The sequence below is a fragment of the Odocoileus virginianus genome, chromosome 24 (genome assembly GCF_023699985.2).
Source record: "Odocoileus virginianus isolate 20LAN1187 ecotype Illinois chromosome 24, Ovbor_1.2, whole genome shotgun sequence".
Classification (NCBI taxonomy): Eukaryota; Metazoa; Chordata; class Mammalia; order Artiodactyla; family Cervidae; genus Odocoileus; species Odocoileus virginianus.
Genome location: NC_069697.1, coordinates 27,940,715 through 27,961,532, shown reverse-complemented (window position 1 = coordinate 27,961,532; position 20,818 = coordinate 27,940,715). Strand labels below are relative to the sequence as shown.

The following is a 20,818-nucleotide window of genomic DNA, read 5'->3' as shown; positions in this document are numbered from 1 at the left end:
TTTTACTCATCTGTGAGATGGAGTGTGAGTAACATCTACTCTGCATAATTCACACAGCTCCTATAAGATTCAAAATCAGATAATACTTCCATGATGCAAATGTCACACACCGTTCTGGATCCTCTAATCTTTTAATTCTCCTAACAACTCTCTGCGGTACTGTCCCTGCTTCACAGAGGAGAAAATTGAGTCACGCAAGGAAAATCACAACAGCAAGTGGCAGAACTATATTCAAACCTAGGTAAGTAGCCTGGCTCTCAAGTTAGGTGCTATCAGCCATAGCCTCATCCTTTCAAAGTGTAACGGTTGGTAAACTGCACCCCCTCCTTGGCAGTACAGCTTGAACTGGCCCGGAGGGGGAAAGATGAGCCAAGAGGAAGGCGTTACTGTGCAACCCTGGACACAGGTGAGAGGAGGGGAGGGCGGCAGTCAGGGGCAAGATCTGCAGACTCCTTAGGGTCGCTCTTCCTGGGAGTAGGATTCCAGAATTCAGAGGACTGGGGGAGGGGGACGAATTCCTCCTGTTCCTCGCCTAGCACCAGCTCATTTTAATACAGGTGCCAGGGGCTTCGGCCCCTGTCGCAGATGAGGGGTGAGGGGAGCGGGAGACACTCCCTTTCCGATGCTGATGACTGTGGTTGTGTCTCCTAGAGGGGTGGGGGGTGCCAAGCCTTCCGCATCACTCGTTCGGGAACAAATTGCTGTTTTGGCCCCGGCGGTTCCTCTGGGCGCGGGCGGTAGCCGCGCTCGCTGGCAAATCGTGGGAGGAAGGAGGAGCGGCGCTGGCAGCGCGAGGCTGGGGGGACCGACGCAGCGCGGGAGGCCGGCGAGAGACTGCGGCCCGGGGCCGGGCTGCGCACCGCCCAGTGTCGGCCCCTCCTCCCACCCCCTCGCTGGATGGGAGGGTCCCTCAGCCACCGCACACTCTTCAGCGCAGAGCCTAGGGCTCTTGGACTGAAGGCGCTGGGGCAGAGGAGCCACGGTCCTCTCACTCCCCGCTCGCAAGGACCCACTAACACAGGGCTAGGAAGTTTCCCCCAGCGTCTGACGGCTACCGGACCTGTATTTGCAACCTGACCCTTCATCGCAGCCTGGAAGCGGTAATGGGTGACCGAAAGAAATGTAGAGGCAAGACAAAGGTTCTGGGGCACCCCCATCCCCACACACCTGTTTTCCACTCCCTACCCCCTCCACCTCCCGATCACACAAGATGAGCGTCTAAATCTTATTTCCAGGACTGCCCACCCTCCAATTCCCTGACAGCTCCAGTCAGCCGCCGCTTCAGGCTGAGATGCGCTTAGTGACAGATTGATCCATTCCCCGGAGAGTCAAGTAGAGACTAAGAAAGACGCGGATGCCCAGAAGCTGTTTAGACCCCCTCCACCAAACCTCCTTTCAGACTTCCCCTGCCCCACAGCTTCCGCCAACCACCGGTCTTCACCACCTCCGCCTGCTGGCCCAGCCCCCTTTCCCATTACATTTTTCCTAAGGGAAAAGCTTCTTCTAAAACAAGCAACCCCCGCTCAGCCCCCGCCTGAGCTCTCCCCAGGTCCCTCCGGGGGAGGAGAGGCTGCCAGGCTCTCTGAGCACCCCCTTGCTGCAGAGAAAGACGCCTCGCCCCTGCGGCTGAGTCAGCCCGAGCGGGACCAGGCGCTTGCCCGTCGTTCTCCGAAGGGCGGGCGGGGCAGCTTGAGGTGGCCCGGGCGGCCCGCTTGGCGCGGGTAGGGAGGGAGGGCGCCGCCTCCCAGGCCCCCACGAGGTCCCGAGGGGAGGGGGATCCCTCGGCGGGAGGCCTGTCCCTTTAAGGAGGCGGCCCTGCCTGGGTGTGCCCCGTCTCCATGGTTACCCCGGTGCTGGCGGCGGGCGCAGGAGGGAAGGAGGGAGGCTGCCGCTTCTCCCCGACAGACGGAGGGAGCTGCGGGGATCCGGTGCGGAGCGGAGCCCGAGCGGGAGCCGAACCGCAGCCGAAACGGGAGCCGCTGCTGCAGCCGCCGCAAGCGGAAGGTTCCGAGAGCACAGCACGAGCGGAGCCGCGAGTCCAGGATTCGTGGGCTACCAGGGCGCGAGGAGCCGCGCGCCATGCTCCGGGCCCCGACGGCGGGGACGCCCCCTTACGCGCGGGCGGCTGGCAGGACCTGCGAGCCCGGGGCGGGTATCGCCCCCCGACGGCTGCGCTAGGGGGCGCGGGGCCCGGCGGGGGGCGGCCGACTTGGGCGCCCTCCCCCGGCGCTGAGCCCCCGCGCCCCGGAGGGATGGGGCGGGCGGCCTTGGCCGCCTAAGATGCCGGCCATGCGGGGACTCCTGGCGCCGCAGAACACCTTCCTGGACACCATCGCCACGCGCTTCGACGGCACGCGTGAGTCCCGACCCTCGTCCCACTGGCTTCCGGACCAGCTGTCCCTAGCCAGGGTTCCCTCTAGTTTGATACCCTGACATCTCAGACTGGAGTTCTCCTGCTTTCGCCTTCCCTTTCCCGAGCCCCACTTTAAGCTGGGACCACCGTCTCCTTTCAGATGCCGTTTCGGAAAAATTCAAAGTCAACGCTGCCCCAGGCCAGGCGAAATGACTAGAACTCTCAGTCTGGGAGCCGGGCATGCTGTCTGTGCCTGGGGGAGCGAACCCGGAGCTACTTAATCTAATTTATCCCATCCCTGCGTCTGGCGCTGTCCCATCGACTACCCTCGAACTGGCAGGTTGGGGAGCGAGGGAAGGAAGAGTCAAGAGTCAGCCCAGAGGCTTAAAAAACTGGTTTAGAAAAGAGGTTTGCAAACCAAGATAGAGTAAACCGGGCCCCGGAGAGCGCTGTTGGTTCAAGCTCACCTCACCGCCTAAACCCACTGAGCCTGTCTATCCCCAGATAGTCAGGTTTGGGGACTCCCACCAAGACTGGGGAAGTTTGGAGAAGGCAACCAGAGTTCTGAATTATGGTTTTCTATGACTCTGAGCTCTGGAAAGTCGTGAAAGCTCCTTTCCTTCTCCCCCTCCCTCAAACTACCCCCTCTCCCCCCAGAGGGGCTTCCCAGCCCTCTACCTCAGTCTGGCTCCTCAAGCGGGTGGAAACCCCTCTCTGAGGACCCCTTCAGGCTTCTCCGTCTGCTTTGCCTGCACTTGGCTCCCGTGGCCTGCTGATTCAGTGCCCCCCACCCCGCAGTAGTTCCTGGCTCCAGGCTGCCAGAGCTCAACTACCATCCTTACACCCCCATCGTGGATCACCTTCACTAACTTCCGAGCCAGGTTAGGCAGCTGGGGCTCAGACAGAGTGCAGAATAGATGATGGCTTGAATCCCTCTCCCAGCGGGTCTCAATGGGAGGAGCCAAATAGCCAACCTGAGTACCTGGCAGGTGAATGAACCTGGCAGAGGCTGGGGTGGGGCTGAGGCTGTTCTAGAACTGGTCCTGCAGTTCTCCTTTAGACATCCGCAGTCCCACTCCGTACCCCAAGCTGCTCAGCTCACACTCCAGAGAGCAGAGCACCCACACAGTGCTGTGTTCACCAACCTCAGGGCTCAGGTATGCCGATTCTCAAATACACTTATACACACGGTGCTAAGAATGGGTGCTTGCAGGGCACAGACACAGGTGACACTCTAATTCCAGTTCATAAACAGCTCCTGTCCTAACCCTCGCCCAGCCTCCTAGCCCAAACACTCACAGGCAGGATTCCCAAGTTTTGTCACACCCCCCCCCCTTTGATAGCAGGCAGTGTTAAAGGAGGGGCAGTAGATCTTGTGTCCCTTCACCATACACCCCCTCTGAGAGGTGCTCTCTTGCAGATAGTAACTTCGTGCTGGGCAATGCCCAGGTGGCGGGGCTCTTCCCCGTGGTCTACTGCTCTGATGGCTTCTGTGACCTCACGGGTTTCTCCCGGGCTGAGGTCATGCAGCGGGGCTGCGCCTGCTCATTCCTCTATGGGCCAGACACAAGTGAGCTCGTCCGCCAACAGATCCGCAAGGCCCTGGATGAGCACAAGGAATTCAAGGCTGAGCTGATCCTGTACCGGAAGAGCGGTGAGGGGCCATCTGGCCAGCCTGCCTTACTTTCTTGGTCTCACCCAGCCTTACCCACCCCATCCACAGTCCCTCCTTTCTGCTCCCATCTTCATCTCCCCATCTCATCCCACCTTCCCACATTCCCATCTCCTTTTTCTCCACCTTTCTTCGGTCCTCACCGCAATCTCAGCCTGTCCTCTATTTCCCATCTTGGCTTTCCCACCCCAGCAGAAGAATTTGCCCATCTTACTTAGCAGGACAGATCTCTGAACACACATGTCTGAATGTCAGCTCTGCTCTCCCTTGCCCTCCCTCGCCCTGTTCGATCGAGCCTAAGTGTCCTAAGTGGAGCTGACTTGTGCCTTAACTAAGGGGTGTCAATGGCCCCTCTGTCATCTTGGGCAGCACAGAGAATGGGAGCTGAACTGTGTCTTCATGCCCAGGGCTCCCGTTCTGGTGTCTTCTGGATGTGATACCCATAAAGAATGAGAAAGGGGAGGTGGCCCTCTTCCTGGTCTCTCACAAGGACATCAGTGAAACCAAGAACCGAGGGGGGCCTGACAACTGGAAGGAGTCAGGTGGGTGCCCAGGTTCCTCTGATTTGGCTGCTCTGCCTGGGGTGTTGGGTACCTCAGCTTGGGTGGGGCCATGACACCCAGTGTGGACTTGTGGGCCCCCCACCCTACAGGCACCCACTGACTCCCGCTCTGCTGGCTGAGAAGCCTGTGGCTCTCTCATCTCTGCAGGCCCAGGTGGGAAAGCTTGCTAAGACACAGTTGGAGTATTGGTTTTTTTTTAAGATTTTTTTGGTTCAGGCCATCTTCAAAGTCTTCATTGAGTTTGTTAAACATTGCTTCTGTTTGATGTTTCAGTTTTTTGGCTGTCAAGCACATGGGATCTTAGTTCCCTGACCAGGGATCGAACCCATACCCTTTGCATTGGAAAGCAAAGTCTTAACCATTGGACCACCAGGGAAGTCCCCAAAGCGGGAGTTTTGAAGTCAACTTTACTAAGAAACTGAAAAAAACACATTCTACTAGTGTCCATGAAGTACCATTTTCCCACTGATCAGTGAGGCCCACCTGGTTCCTTTTCTTCATACAAAACTGTCTGGGGAGCCCTAGCCAAAACCCTCTTTTAAATCCCTGTGTTCTTTCCCCGCTTGCATCCTCTCAGGGACTGGGAGTGGCCTTTGGACAGCTCACAGAGCTGTTATTGGAAGCTGCCCCAAGGCCTCTTCATCATTTGCTAATGCTGGGATACTCTTCCATCCCCCAGGCATAGGCCCCATGGCCTCCAGCTAGCTCGGCACTCACCCACTCTGGGAACCACCTCCCCACTCCTCTCTCAGGCTTTTCCTAGTGGAGATCCTCTCCTGCCTTGCCCTGGTCCAAACCTCCTCCTAGGAGAAGGCACTGGGAGGAGGGTCCATATGTACCCTCAGCACTGCCCGTTGCTGGGGTTGTTGACTCTAGGAAGTGAGAAACACTGGAGCCCCAGCTCTAAATAGTCTAACTAGTCAATGAGCCAGTCCATGGGCCAGCACCAGGTGTCCTACCCCCGCACCCGAGGGCTAAGTGTTTGAGTGCCCCTCCCCGTCCTTCTCTCCAGCCCTTCTTCCTTCGCAGGTGGTGGCCGACGCCGATATGGCCGGGCTGGATCCAAAGGTTTCAATGCCAACCGGCGACGGAGCCGGGCTGTGCTCTACCACCTGTCTGGGCACCTGCAGAAGCAGCCCAAGGGCAAGCACAAGCTCAATAAGGTGGATTGCGCGCCAGGGTGTGTGTGTGGCTGGGGTGGGGGCGCTGCTGGGGGGACAGGCTGAGGAGATGGAGAAGGGGAACAGAGCCTACCACAGAGAGACTGCTCAGGGGGCCACTCAGGCTCCACTAGCATTTCGGGAGTTGTGGCGAGAATGTCACCTGCCTGAGCTGTCAAAGATAAAAGGAGGAGTTTGGACCCTGAAGTCAGATGGCCCTTGGCTCAGTCTTGGCTCCTCTGCTAAGCAGCTGTGTGACCTCAACTGAGTCATTTAGCTCCCCAATGCTCAGTCTTCTGATCTATAACCAGGGGGCTCTAAAACCTGTGTCAGAGGTGGTTTTGAGAATGCAGGGAGAGAAAGGAGGCCAGACCCTATCCAAACTCAGCCTGTGCCAATTTCCTGTCCTCCCTGCCTGGACCTGCCCTGTCTCTCATTTAGGGGGTGTTTGGGGAGAAGCCAAATCTGCCTGAGTACAAGGTAGCCGCCATCCGGAAGTCGCCCTTCATCCTGCTGCACTGCGGGGCGCTGAGGGCCACTTGGGATGGCTTCATCCTGCTGGCCACCCTCTACGTAGCTGTCACCGTACCCTACAGTGTGTGCGTGAGCACAGCCCGGGAGCCCAGCGCCGCCCGCGGCCCCCCCAGTGTCTGCGACCTGGCCGTGGAGGTCCTCTTCATTCTCGGTATGTGTAGTCTGTGCCTCCCACCCCTGGTGACCCCCAGGCTTTGATGGGACTAGTCTACATGGCTTCCGCTGCCCCCCGGTGGCCCCCTGGCCCTCCCTTTGTTTATGACCCGTGGCCTTTGAAATGGGACCTAGGTTCCATATGTCTCCACTGCTAATGGGTCACTGGACCACGACCTGGTCATAGCCTCTCCAAGCCTGTTTCTCCCACCATCAAATAGGCATGACAGTACCTACCCTTTGCAGTTACTGTGAAAACTAAGATAATGCATATGAAGGGCCCAGGCCAGTATCACATACTGAGCCAGGGGCCCAGAAAAATGTGGCTCCTCCCCAACCCACGCTGAGTCCCGCCCTGACTTCCCACAGACATTGTGCTGAATTTCCGCACCACGTTCGTGTCCAAGTCGGGCCAGGTGGTGTTTGCCCCCAAGTCCATCTGCCTGCACTACGTCACCACGTGGTTCCTGCTGGATGTCATCGCAGCGCTGCCCTTCGACCTGCTGCACGCCTTCAAGGTCAATGTGGTCAGTGCGGTTGGGCTGGGTGGGCTCGGGGGCGGGATGGGCCAGGCCTGCCCTGGGGTGACCGCCCTGCCTCCGCCCACCTCAGTACTTCGGGGCACACCTGCTGAAGACAGTGCGACTCCTGCGGCTGCTCCGTCTGCTCCCCCGGCTGGACCGCTACTCGCAGTACAGCGCCGTGGTGCTGACCCTGCTCATGGCCGTGTTCGCCCTGCTCGCCCACTGGGTGGCCTGCGTCTGGTTCTACATCGGCCAGCGGGAAATTGAGAGCAGTGCCTCGGAGCTGCCCGAGATCGGTACTGGAGGCTGCTTGCATGTGTGTGTGTGTGTGTGTGTGTGTGTGTGTGTGTGTAAACATGTGCCCAAGGAATCTGTTCACTCAAGGGTGTGTGTGTCAGGGAAATGTGAGTTCAGGTGTGTGTCAGGGGACATCTGTGAGCTGATACAAGGTGTCAGAGAGATGTGTGCAAGCCTGCATGTGTACATGCTCACAGCTGTGTGTCAGGGGCCTGTGTGCAAGTAGGTGTGTGTTTGTGAGGAAGAGACGGGGGCTGGTGTGTGTGAGCAGAGGGGAGTGTCACAGAGCTGCCTCCTCAAGGCAGGCCGGCTCTCCAGCAGCCCCTTATTGTGGAAAAAGCCTGGTAGGCTGCCTGGGAGAGGCTGTTCACCCATCGTGGCTTCCTTGTGGTCAAGCCTATGGCACTTGCTTCTATTCTCTGCCCACCTGGGAAGCCCACCTCTCTTAGGAGACCTCTCTCCCATGGTCTCCTATAGTCTCCCATGGTCAGGGGCTCCTCCCATGCCTGGCACTTTCCTGCCAATCTCTTGGAAACTCATTCCCCACCACCTTGGCTCCTAGGGCCCCTTCCCCGCTCTTTTCACCTCCAGCAGCACATTTTCTCATCCGTGTCAGCCTCCCCGGCCTGAAATGCAGCCTTTCCCTGCACCCCACCAGTGTCTTCACTCTCCTTCATTTCACCTCCACGCTCACAGCTCCTCCCTCTGCTTACCTCCCACTCACAACTTAACTCCTGCCAGGAGGGCTTCCACCCCCACCGCTCAACCCAAAATGTCACCCTGCAGGTCACAGCGACCTTCTGGGACCAAACCCTTATTCCCTTGAAGTCCCCAGAGCACCTGACCCTGCTAGCCACCTTTCTGCCCCAGGATGAGGCCTCCTTCTGCCCCAGGCTTTCCTCAGACCCCTCCTCCCCCCACCCTGCTCTCCCTGGGCAACTCCACTGGCACCACTGCATGAACATCTCAGCTTCCATCCTCTCTCTCTATCTTCAAACCATTCTGTTCCAAAATTGAACACACCTTCTTCCACCCACGCCATCCAGCCCTCCAGCAACTTCCTGGTAACTGGCCTTTAGCCCCCGTTTCCAGTCAGTGGGCGAGAGGCCAGCTGCTCGGATGCCCCCCCATGACTACCTGCTCCTTGGTGGGGTCAGTCACCCGGAGTCTAGGTTGGCCTTAGACACATGCTCTGATCAGTTCCCGGGGATGAGGAGACTTCTGCGAATCCTCCCCCGTTCACCAAGCCCACAGAGACTGGTGTGTAGCCCAGAGGCCCACTTGGATATTCCCCAAAGCTCTAGTTGCTGAGCACAGGAACTGGAATGTTCCAGACAGTGTCAGCTCCTTGGCACCTGCCCTTCCCAGAGGGAGACTATGGTGGAGGCAGCTCTGGGGTCAGAGGATTGGGAGATGTATAATGGTGACACAAGCCCTGACCCCAAAGTCGTGTATGTGTGCATTAGCTCTCAGTTGTGTCTGACTCTTTGTGACCCCATGCACTTTAGCCTGCCAGGCTCCTCTGTCCGTGAAATTCTCCAGTCAAGAATACTGGAGTGGGTTGCCATTTCCTACTCCAAGGGATCTTCCCCACCCAAGGATCACGCCCAAGTCTCTTGAGATTCCTGCAAATCCCTGAGGTCAGTTGCCTCCCCCAGCAGGATCCAGACACCTGAGTCTTGCATCCATGTGGCTTCTCCATTCTGACCACCTCACAGGGGTTGCTGAGCTGACATGAAGAGCACCTTTGGTTCCCAGAGGAGCTCTGAGCCCCTCCATGGAGAGCATGGGGGTTGTAGGGGCTGCCTGACTGTTTTGCAGATCATACCTTGAACCCTAAGTTCCAGAGGGTTTTTCTGTTTGGGGCTGGTAATAGTTGACATTAGGAACTTCCCTGTAGCTCAAATGGTGAAGAATTTGCCTGCAGTCCAGCAGCCTCGGGTTTGATCCCTGGATCAGGAATCCTCTGGAGAAGGGAATGGAAACCCACTCCAGTATTCTTGCCTGGAGAATCCCATGGACAGAGAAGCCTAGCAGGCTACAGTCTGTGGGGTTGCAAAAGTTGGACATGACTGAGCAACTAACACACACACTAGTTCACTTTAGGTGAGTTTCCAAGTCCTTCACATTTTCATCTGCCCATTCCTTCTCCAGGGAAACTACCCTTAACTGGGTGGGAGGTACACCCAGACCTGCTGAAATCCACCCTGGTAGGGATGTCTGTTGAAGAGAGAGTGGCGCCCCCTGCTGGCCCAGCTCTGTCTGGTGGGAGGTACCTACCCTCCACCTCCTTGCCTTGGGTCTGGGCAGCTGCACTGCCCGGGGTGTGGACACAGAGTTCCGACCCCAGAGTCCCATTAGCCCAGTGGAGATGGGCTGGATTTTCAAGAGATGGTGCTAAATACTGCGGGAGATCGTTTGGGGACATTTCTCAGTATGAATACTATCAGCCTCCAGAACAGCCTCTGCAGTTGAGCCTCCACGTGCAGAGGCAGCATCCCACCACCAGCATCAGAGGCTGCGGATGCCCCAGGACCAAGACTTAGTGAGGAGCACCTTCATCCTGCCTCTGGCCCCCTCCCCTCCCCACCTAATAATGACTGAAGAGCTCTGGGTGCGTCCCTGTGTTCTCACATTTCAAATGACAGGAGGACGAGTCCCCACCTCGGCTCAGGGTTTCACATATCCCCCCAACTCCCCAGCATGGATCCCACATTCTAACTAAGCTAAGCTACTTGTCTGTATTTGTCACCAGTTCTAGGTTAGTCCAGGCCTTTCCCTAGATCAGGAATGACCCCCTCTCAGTTTCTTTATCTCAAAACCACCCATCCTCTGAGGCCAAGCACCAGTGCCCCCTCTTTCAGGAAGTTGTCTAACTTTGGCCCATAGTACATGGGTTTGAGCCCCACCCCAGGGCCCTCAGGTGCTGGGTACATTTTTCCCCTGCAGGAAGCTCCTGGGGGTCCCCTGGCTCCTGGCACACGTGTGAGGTTACTGAATGGAGGGCTGGGGATGAGAGGAGGGGTGTGAGGACCACAGGGGGCTGCATGTGTAGTGTTAGGGTGAGTGTGGACTAGGGGACTGGGGAGGGGAATGTGGAAAGGTGGGTCCAACTGTAGCCTGTGATCCTGAGCCCACCCTCCGGACCTCTGTGCTAGAGCTGCCCTCTCTCTCTGGCTCTCCATGGCCCCCACCTCTGCCAGGACTCTTGGGACCTCTGTGGACCCTGGGGACCTTCATCTAATGCCTTAGAATTCCCACATCCCTCCAGCTGGACTGAGTGACTTTGGGCAGCTGTGGGCTCCCAAGAGACCCCAGTAGACAGTCCCACTCCCTCTAAGGTCTGACCAGAGAATGTGGGGTTGATGGGGAGACTGGGGCAATCTTCATTCCCCTTGTTCCTGGCTGGCTTGTGCCTATGCATGTGCAGAGCCTCTGTGTTCACTTACCTGTGTGCTCACATCCACGCAGGTGTGTCCCTCTCCTACCTGGGTGTCCGTGTGCGAGCACCTATGGGTCCTTATCTCTCTCCCAAGTGTGCACAGGCATGGCTGTGCTCCTGGGACTGTGCTCACACATGTGTGTCCTTGTCCTCTTGACTGCGTGGAGCACAACTATAGCCTTAATGGGATGTAGGCACACATCCGTTTTGCCGTGCCCGAGAACATGTGCATGAGGTTGGGTGGTGTGTGCGGCTGTGGGGCAGGATGGGACTGAATGGAGGATGGCTTTCCCGAGCTCAGAGAAAAAGTGAGAGGGACAGGGCAGAGGAGGGGGCCCTGGGAGTGAGCCCGTGGCTGGTACAGTGAGCCCGCCAGCCCCTGTGCCCCCTCATGCTGGACTCACTGCCTGGGTTTAGTGCCACCGTGGGGAGGAGGGTGCAGAACTCTTCACTGCAGCCTCGGCACCCAGAGACACGGTCCGGGGAGATGACAATGTCATCCTCATGGGCTTGTCTTGGTGAGGGTCAGGGGAGGATGGGGTGTGCAGGGCTGGTGGAGGAGGGACACACCTGGCAAGAAGTCATGAGGGTGGATCTGCAGCCACGTGCCCCCTCACCCTGGGGGAAGCAGAGGGCACACCTGTGCTCCTAGTGCAGCAGTGCCATCCTGCCCTCTCCCCAGGCTGGCTGCAGGAGCTGGCCCGCCGGCTGGAGACCCCCTACTACCTGGTGGGCCGGAGCCCCGCTGCAGGGAACAGCTCAGGCCAGAGTGATAACTGTAGCAGCAGCTTCGGTGAGGCCAACAGGACCGGGCCTGAGCTCCTGGGCGGCCCCTCACTGCGCAGCGCCTACATCACCTCCCTCTACTTCGCGCTCAGCAGCCTCACCAGCGTGGGCTTCGGCAACGTGTCCGCCAACACGGACACGGAGAAGATCTTCTCCATCTGCACCATGCTCATCGGCGGTGAGGCCTGCCCCGCTTCCGGTCCAGGGCCCCCTCCCAGACTCATGACCTCGGCCGGGCCCAGCCTCCCCACCCCCCGCAGGGTCCCCAGGTCCTTCTCCGAGGTGCGTCTGCCTTAGAGGAACAAGGAACCCGAGGCCAGGGCCGGGAGAGGCCACACGGGCAGCCGGGGGCCTCGCCTAGCGTGGGGGCGGAGTGGGAGCTGAGGGGACAGATGTGTCCAGCACGTGGCAGGCCTGGCTGGGCCGGTCCTGGAGGTGACCACTCTGCCCCCCTCCCCAGCCCTGATGCACGCGGTGGTGTTTGGGAACGTGACGGCCATCATCCAGCGCATGTACGCCCGCCGCTTTCTGTACCACAGCCGCACCCGCGACCTGCGCGACTACATCCGCATCCACCGCATCCCCAAGCCCCTCAAGCAGCGCATGCTCGAGTACTTCCAGGCGACCTGGGCGGTGAACAACGGTATCGACACCACAGAGGTGCGCAGGCCTCCAGGGCCGGCCCTTCCAGCCTCTGCTCCTTCCAGGAGCGTGCGCTCCGCGCGAGATTCCGAGGAGCGGGCTGGAGGGTAAGGGAGGCAGCATTCTGACCTCCGTGCCTCCACTCTCTCCTGGGGAGACAGCCGGGAGGAGCAGAAGGCAGCCAACCGGCTCGGAGGCCCCTCTCCACCATCGTTAGATCTACAGCCCCTGCTCACTGACGTCCAAGCCCAAGGCCTGGTGGAGAAAAGCAGGGCTGCTGGAGGGGTGGGAGGCCGGTCCCTCCCACGCCTTCCCTTGCTCCCCAGGCTCTCCAGGTGGAAAGGGCTGGCGGGAGGCTGCCCCCATTCTCCACTCTGACCTCCCCCACCTGGTGCCACCCGCAGCTGCTGCAGAGCCTCCCGGACGAGCTCCGCGCTGACATTGCCATGCATCTGCACAAGGAGGTCCTGCAGCTGCCCCTGTTCGAGGCGGCCAGCCGGGGCTGCCTGCGGGCGCTGTCCCTGGCCCTGCGGCCCGCCTTCTGCACACCGGGCGAGTACCTCATTCACCAGGGCGACGCCCTCCAGGCCCTCTACTTCGTCTGCTCCGGCTCCATGGAGGTGCTCAAGGGTGGCACCGTGCTGGCCATCCTAGGTTTGTGAGGGCAGAATGGAGGATGCCAGGGCTGGGGAGCGGGGCGGGTGGAACCAGGGCCCCTTCTGTAGAGAGAAGATGTGGGCAAGGCCACCAGAGAGAAGCAGCCGAGGGGGCGGGGGGGTCGGTAGCAGCCACAGAGCCCTGGGCAAAGCTCAGAGCGGACCCAGTGACCACCAGGGGGCAACACAAGGGAACTCATGTATTTCGGGAGGCCAGACTGAGAGCAGAGGGCCAGCCTTGGTCTGTGAGAGGCCGGAGGGAGCACTTCCTGTCAAGGGGGAAAATCAAATGCTAAAGATGCAAGCGCTGCAAAGTGTTCAGGCAGGAAAAAGGGAGGCATGAACGCTATTTTTTTTCCTTTTAATTTATTGAAGTGTAGTTGATTTACAATGTGTTAATTTCTGCTTTATGGTAAAGTGATTCAGTTATACATATATATAATCTTTTTAATATTCTTTTCCATTATGGTTTACCATAGAATATTGAATATACTCCCTTCGCTACACAGCAGGACCTTGTTGTTTATCTATTCTATATATAATAGATTGCATCTGCTGATCCCAACCTCCCACTCCATCCCTCCCCTAGCTTCCCTCCTCCTTGGCAACCATAAGTCTGTTCTCTATGTCTGTGAGTCTGTTTCTGTTTTGTAGATAAGTTCATTTGTGTCATAGTTTAGATTCCACATATAAGTGATATCATATGGTATTTCTCTCTCTTTCTGACTTACTTCACTTAGTATGATAATCTCTCGTTCCATCCATGTTGTTGCAAATAGCATTATTTCATTCTTTTTTATGGCTGAGCAGTATTCCTATATACATATATACATAAATACATGCTACTTCTTCTTTATCCATTTGTTGGTCAATGTACATCAAGGTTGTTTCTGTGTCTCAACTATTTTAAACAGTAATGCTGTGAACATAGGAGTGCTTGTAGTTTTTTGAATTAGAGTTTTGTCTGGATATTTGCCCAGGAGTGGGATTGTTGGACCACATGGCAACTCTCTTTTTAGTTTTTTGAGGAATCTCCATGCTGTTTTCCATAGTGGCGGCATCAACTTAAATTCCCACCAACAGTGTAGGAGGGTTCCCTTTTCTCCACACCCTCTCCAGCATTTATTTGTAGACTTTTCAATAATGGCCATTCCGACCAGTGTGATGTGGTACCTCATTGTAGTTTTAGTTTGCAATTTCTCTAATAAGTAGTGATGTTGAGCATCTTTTCATATGCCTGTTGCCTGTTTGTATGTCTTTGGAGAAATGTCTATTTAGTTCTAATGCCCATTTTTTTATTGGGTTGTTTTTTACTGTGATTGTGATTGTTGTTGAGTTGTTTGTATATTTTGGAAATTAAGCTCGTTGGTCATATCATTTGCAAATATTTTCTCCAAATATATTCCATAGGTTGTCTGTTCATTTTGTTTATGGTTTTCTTTTCTGTGCAAAAGCTTGTATTTGATTAGCTCCATCTGTTTATTTTTGCTTTTATTTCTTTTGCCCTGGGAGATTGACCTAAAAGATTACTAGTACAATTTATATCAGAGAATGTTTTGCCCATGTCCTCTTGTAGGGCTTTTATGGTGCCATATCTTATGTTTTTGAGCCACTTTATTTTTGTATATGGTGAGAAGGGAGTGTTCTAAGTTCATTGATTTGCATGCAGCTGTCCAACTTTCCCACACCACTTGCTGAAGAGCCTGTTTTTTCTCCATTGTATATTCTTGCCTCCTTTGAGAAGATTAATTGACTGTATGTGTCGGTGTCTGCCATTTTTGTTCGAAAACAGGAGATGCTACTTTCCTAGAGCAGGCCCGGGATTGAGATGGGTGATACCAGAGCTCAGGCTCCAAATACATTTCCCTTCTTGGCAAAAGAAAAGACTGATCCTTAGATCAGTCCCTTAGATAAGGAGGGAGAGACTGCAGTTGTGGAATGGGCGTGGTAACAGTGCTGGCCCCAGGGGTCCTACAGTGGAGCCAGCCCTGCATCCAGGCCCTTACATGCTTCAACTCACACAAACCTCACAAAACCCAGCTGGGAGGAACTATTGCATGGAAGGAGACTGAGACTCTGAGAAGTTAATGAATCAGCAAGCCACTAGGGCTAGAACCTGGTTTGCTGACTCTCAACCTCAGGCTTCAGACATTGTGCTCTTAAGGGCTCTGCTCTGGGGAGAGTCATCCTGCAAAAAGGGCTCAATTTCAGGGTGGTGGGCGACAACAGGGTTGCAGGCTCCAGGGCTGTGGGGACGCTGTGGTCTCTGTGGGGAACAGAGGGCCTCACATACGGATGGAAGGTGCCTGGACCACAGCCAGTCCTCAGGCAGCAGTGCTTGTACACTCCCTGTGGGGACTGCTGATGCTGCCTGGAGAGCCTGGAGTTTGTCACTCACCTGGAGAACCACATGCCCAGCAGCAACCATGTGTCCATCATTTCCTGTCTGAGGATGGTCTTCCAACAGGAACAGAAGAAAGAAATACCATGCGAACTGAGAGAGGCACTGTTCACAAGTTTGGCTTCTGGCCCTATGTGCAGGTAATGCCAGGACCCTGAGCAAATGGAATTATGGCCACTCATGGATGGCTGGCAATCCTGGAGAAATTATGAGGAACTGGAGATAAATCAGAAAGGCAAAAAAGCAGATTTTGACAGTTGAAACCTGGTCACTGCAAAGCAACATTGTCCAGTGGATTATTAAGCAGATGGTTTTCAGCTTGGAGCTGAGGAAGCAGCGTGGCTGGGAGCTGGCATGGGTCCTGCAAGAATATCTCTTTGATGCCAGGTGCCAGGTCTCAGAATACCCATATTTGGTATGAAGACAAATGATGAAGACAGCCTCAAGGATAGCCACTGCCCATGTCCTGGCCTTTGCTTCCAGAATTCCCCAGCACTGGGACTTTCGCCACCTTTGATCCATCCTGTCCCTGCCCATATGTTCCAGATGAATGGTTTCCTCTGTTGACTTGGCTGCACTGAACACCCTGATGGATGCGTGGCTCCCCAGCCTTCATGATAGCCTGGTTTTCTGCTTTGCCTTCACCCCATCTTCCACTTGCCTCCTTAGTTGAACATGCAGGTGCTTCCTGCCTGCTCCTGGCAGCTAAGGCTCACGCATCTCTAGCAGTATCAATTCTGGCCCCTACCTCTGTGTATAAACTAACAGCTAAGCCTGCAAAGTTAACTATGGGGGAGGATGGAGGCAAGACAAAGAGAGGTGAGCTAAGTGAGGGTGTGGAGAGGACCTCACACGCTTTGATGAGCTGAGCTGGAAGCTCTGGCTGAGGTCAGCTGGAAGCTGGTCCCTGAGACCAGTGGCACGGAACTCCATCCTTGGTCCTGTCCTATCTCTTGTTTTTCTCTCCCCTCTTGGATGAAGACAAGAAATACATCCTTATCCTATTTCCAGATGACACACATGAGGAGAGAGAGCTCATTCATCAGATGATCAGACTGAGATCCAAACAGCTCTCAGAAGGAACCAGAAGGATGGCTGGGAGCCAAGAAAATAAGATTTAACGATGATGCGTTCTACACTTAAGTTTGAGCAAAAGTCCGTGAACATTTAGAGGAGGCCTTTAAGCTCAGTGAGTTCTACTGGCAGCGGGAGGCAGCCCACAGCGGGGGTGGCGGCGAGCCATCTTTTTCCTTAAGGATGAGGAAAAGCTGTCTAATCTTGTGAAATGTCTGGCTGTGGGCTGAGCTTCCTTGTGAGGGCCATGAGTGCTCTGCCCAAGCCCCAGTGGCCAGCCATCCCTGTTGGGAATCAGATATAGGGGATTCTTGTCGAGAGGGAAGGGAAGGAAATGAACTTTGACTGACCGTCTATGTGACCAACACTTTGTCTGCACTAACTTATTTAATCCTCGTGTCCCTGATTGGAGTCATCCTATTTCATTGATTCTAAGTCACATGTCCCCCACCCCACCCCTGCAATTTAACATCTCTGAGATTGGGGTGCGGACTCTGATGCCATTTTACAATTGCTGTCAGCCAGGTGGCAGTCTCACTTGGGTGGTGGGGAACCCCTCTGTTGACACCTTTTGCTAAGATGGAGAAAGCAGCACAGACTCGGTTCAGGACAGGATCTGCCATATAGCAGAGGCACCAAGGCTCAGGTGCAGTAACGTGACCCTCCCTCCCCACAACACACACATAGCACTAACTTGCTGGTTCCAAATACTGGTTCCTAGACAAACTCCTCCTGAATCACCCACGAGGCTTAAAAACAACTGTGCGGTCTCCAGTAGCTATTACAATTCTGTACATAGTGATGGGGCTCCTTCCCTGGGGAGTCTGATAGGTTTAACTTTCCCAGAGGATTCTGATCCACACGCAACCTGGGAACCATTAGACTTAAAATTCGATGTTTCAGCACAGTGCTTTGATTCCAAAGCTGATTGAGCACCTGGGGCACAGAGCTGTTCTGAGAAGCCAGTGCGGCGGGCAGTGGGGGTCGGCCAGCGTCTGGGTCCCAGTGCTCTTGTCCCGGCTCGAGAGACCCTGTCTGGTGGCCGAGGGACAGGGCTTGCTGACTTCTGCTGCCTCTCCTCAGGGAAGGGAGACCTGATTGGCTGTGAGCTGCCCCGGCGTGAGCAGGTGGTCAAGGCCAACGCAGACGTGAAGGGGCTGACGTACTGCGTCCTACAGTGTCTGCAGCTGGCCGGGCTGCATGAGAGCCTGGCGCTGTACCCCGAGTTTGCCCCCCGCTTCAGCCGGGGCCTCCGAGGGGAGCTCAGCTACAACCTGGGTGCTGGTGGAGGCCCCGCCGAGGTGAGGGCACTGGGTCTGTGCGTGGGAAGGCTGGAGGCCTGGGGAGTTGGACAGAGAGGGGGTCCGTGGGGGTGCTGTGTGAGCGCATGGCCTGGTGTGAGCACCACATGCATGATGGTTCCACACTCTCCCACCCCTTCACTCCCTCACACTGGCCCTTAGAGCCCAGCCCCACCCTGCTCAGCCGCCTCTCCTGCTCTCCCTGGCCCAGGAGAGTCTGACCAAGTTCACTGGTACCACACAAGCAGGCTGTGAGGCTGCAGGGGAGGGGCGGTGCCCTCGGGTCAGGCCACCTCTGCAGAGAGCCCTGCCGTGACCCAGGACCACTCTGAGGAGCTTTTGAATTTCCCTGCCTTATGTTACTAATTCCAAACCAGTTTTCAGTACCAGGTCCTCCTGGATGGTTCAGTGAGCCTCAGAGACCAAGCAGAGGGACAGTGCTTGGCTAGAATTTTGAGGGACAGTGAATGCCTCCAGGGCTGGTGGCTTTGTGATGGCAGCAGGAAAACACCCCTTCCCCCTGCTGAGTCTCCTCCTCAGGAGGTAGGAGACACCCACATCCTGTTTAAACAAAAACAGCTCCTGGCTTCTAGGACCCTGAGACCTGGCGAGGGGAAGTGAGTAGGACACTGGGGGTGCTATCCATGCCAACTCCCTGCCCCTGCTCTCCCCAGGCGGACACCAGCTCCCTGAGTGGCGACAACACCCTCATGTCTACCCTGGAGGAGAAGGAGACAGACGGAGAGCAGGGCCCCGCAGCCTCCCCAGCCCCGGCTGATGAGCCCTCCAGCCCCCTGCTGTCCCCTGGCTGCACCTCCTCATCCTCGGCTGCCAAGCTCCTATCGCCACGGCGAACTGTGCCCCGGCCCCGGCTGGGTGGCAGAGGGCGGCCAGGCAGGGCGGGGGCTTTGCAGGCTGAGGCTGGCCCCTCAACTCACCCTCGGAGCTTGGAGGGGCTGCGGCTGCCCCCCGTGCCATGGAATGTGCCCCCAGATCTGAGCCCCAGGTGAGCGAGCTCTGGGCCACTGAAGTCAGGCAGAGATAGTGACAGGGCTGGGTCCCCAGCCAGGCACACTGCTGCCCTGGATGCCCATCCTTCCATCCTAACCCCTCCCAGCCTCCTCCAGGAAGCCCCCCTTGACTACCCCACCGCCTCACTGCCCCCACTCCACCATTCAGGCCATGCACTTCTCAGAACTCTTGCTGTTTCACATCGCTCAAGCTTGAAACTGCAAGCTCCTAGGGAAAAAGGGACCACGTGTTCCACCCTTCTCTTGGGACCCCAAGCCCCTGGCCTAGCTCCAGCTCTTGTAGCTTCTGTGGACAGTGGGGCATCTGGTCCTGTAAAACAAAACACTGCAGTGGCCGTCTATTGACTGATTTGTTGTCCTGGCACCTGTGTCCACAGGGTCGTAGATGGCATTGAAGACGGCTGTGGCTCCGACCAGCCCAAGTTCTCCTTCCGTGTGAGGCAGTCTGGCCCAGAATGTAGCAGCAGCCCTTCTCCTGGACCAGGTACTGGGGCTCAGTCCGTGGGGAGGCTGGCAGAGCAGGCCCCTTGCCCTGGGGGCCTCTGAGAAACTGGCAGGGCACAGACTTTGGATGCCTTCTTGCCCTCACCCATCTGCATGGTTTGGGCGGGGGAGTTTGGTGGGTAAGACCAGCACCTTGGTGTTGGAAGGTAGCCGAAATGGAGCTTAGATCTCTGCTGCGAGCTTCCCATCTGTAAAAAGGCGGTTGTGCATGTTAAATGAGATAATGTTGCTAAAACCCTTAGAAGTGTCTGGCCCACTGAGGGAAATACAGGGCTGGGGAAGCAGAGTTGAAAACAGCCCCTGTGCAGGCCCAGCAGCCCTGAGAGTGTCCCCTAGCCTGGAAGACAGAACAAGAGACAGTCACGAAGGCAGCTTCCCGAGGGGGAAGCACGAGTCAGTGTGCCTGAGGCCCCCTGGCGGTTTGCACTGGATTCAGCAGCTCGGGCAAGGTTACAAATGGCTGTTCCTGGCGGCAGGCCTGGCCAGGCCAGTGTGGTCTGTGCTAACTAGGCAGAGGCCTGGACCCCACGCTGTCTTCATTTACCAGCCCTGGCTGGTAACCCCATCCTACTGTCCACAGAGAACGGCCTGCTCACTGTCCCCCTTGGGCCCAGCGAGGTGAGGAACACAGACACGCTGGACAAGCTTCGGCAGGCGGTGGGTGAGGGGCAAGGTGGGGTGTGCCTGCTGTTGGGAGGTCCCGACTCCACTCTGACCATGCCCACCCTCCCCGCAGGTGATGGAGCTGTCTGAGCAGGTGCTGCAGATGCGGGAGGGACTGCAGTCCCTTCGCCAGGCTATGCAGCTGGTCCTGGCACCCCATGGGGAGGGCCCCTGCTCTCGGGCATCAGGAGAGGGGCCCTGCCCGGCTGGTGCCTCTGGGCTACTGCAGCCCCTGTGTGTGGACACTGGGACATCCTCCTACTGCCTACAGCCCTCAGCTGGCTCTGTCTTGAGTGGGACCTGGCCCCACCCTCGTCCAGGGCCCCCTCCCCTCGTGGCTCCCTGGCCCTGGGGCCCCCCTGCATCTCAGAGCTCACCATGGCCTCGAGCCACTGCTTTTTGGACCTCCACCTCTGACTCGGAGCCCCCAGGCTCAGGAGAACTCTGCCCTGAGCCCAGCACCCCTGGCTCGCCGCCTCCTGAGGAAGGGGCTAGGACTGGGCCCCCGGAGCCAGTGAACCAGGCTGAGGCTGCCAGCACCGGAGAGCCCCCACCAGCTTCGGGGGGCCACGCCTTGCCCTGGGAGCCCCATAGCCTGGAGATGGTGCTTATTGGCTGCCACGGCTCTGGCACGGTCCAGTGGACCCAGGAAGAAGGCACAGGGGTCTGACCACCAGCCCCAGAACTCAAGTGTTGCCAGACCTGCTTCTGTCTGCTGCTCTGCCCAAGCTCAGGGTGGAGGGGACAGCCAACCCCCACCCCCCGGGGACTCCATGCTGCCTGCGGACTCAGGGCAGGGAGCTAGACAGCAAACGAAGGCCTGGCCCTGGACTCACAGGGTGGGCGAGAACTTCAGGGGCAGGCCCCAGCCCAGGAATCTCTGGGCTCCTACTTCTGGGGCCCTTGCTCCCTTCAGCCTGCTCCTCTGACCACCTTGTCTCCCTATGCAGGCTGGGGGACAGTGGCCTGAGGCCCAGGAGGGGTTCTGCTATCCCCTCTGCATGTGCCCCTGCCTCAACTGTCACCATGTTTTTTATCTTAAAAAGAGAATAAAGAAACTAC

General features: G+C 57.0%; 1 protein-coding gene across 5 annotated transcripts; it reads left to right on the top strand.

Moving 5' to 3' along the window:
• The first annotated feature begins 1,238 nt into the window (after positions 1 to 1,238).
• On the top strand, positions 1,239 to 20,817 carry KCNH3 (potassium voltage-gated channel subfamily H member 3). 5 transcript variants are annotated; one of them, XM_020908235.2, is made up of 15 exons: positions 1,239 to 2,356; positions 3,774 to 4,007; positions 4,433 to 4,567; positions 5,618 to 5,751; positions 6,190 to 6,433; positions 6,805 to 6,962; positions 7,048 to 7,255; positions 11,381 to 11,662; positions 11,945 to 12,144; positions 12,531 to 12,780; positions 17,341 to 17,558; positions 18,233 to 18,564; positions 18,967 to 19,073; positions 19,641 to 19,711; positions 19,830 to 20,817. In XM_020908235.2, exons 1-15 carry the CDS (start codon positions 2,281 to 2,283, stop codon positions 20,424 to 20,426), a joined length of 3,246 nt encoding a protein of 1,081 aa, XP_020763894.1. In that variant the 5' UTR covers positions 1,239 to 2,280; the 3' UTR covers positions 20,427 to 20,817. The 5 variants fall into 5 exon arrangements, with proteins under 5 accessions (XP_020763894.1, XP_020763895.1, XP_020763892.1 ...); XM_020908236.2 differs by having other exon boundaries at positions 1,240 to 2,356; positions 19,674 to 19,711; XM_020908233.2 differs by having other exon boundaries at positions 1,240 to 2,356; positions 19,641 to 19,750.
• The last annotated feature ends 1 nt before the right edge of the window (position 20,818 follows it).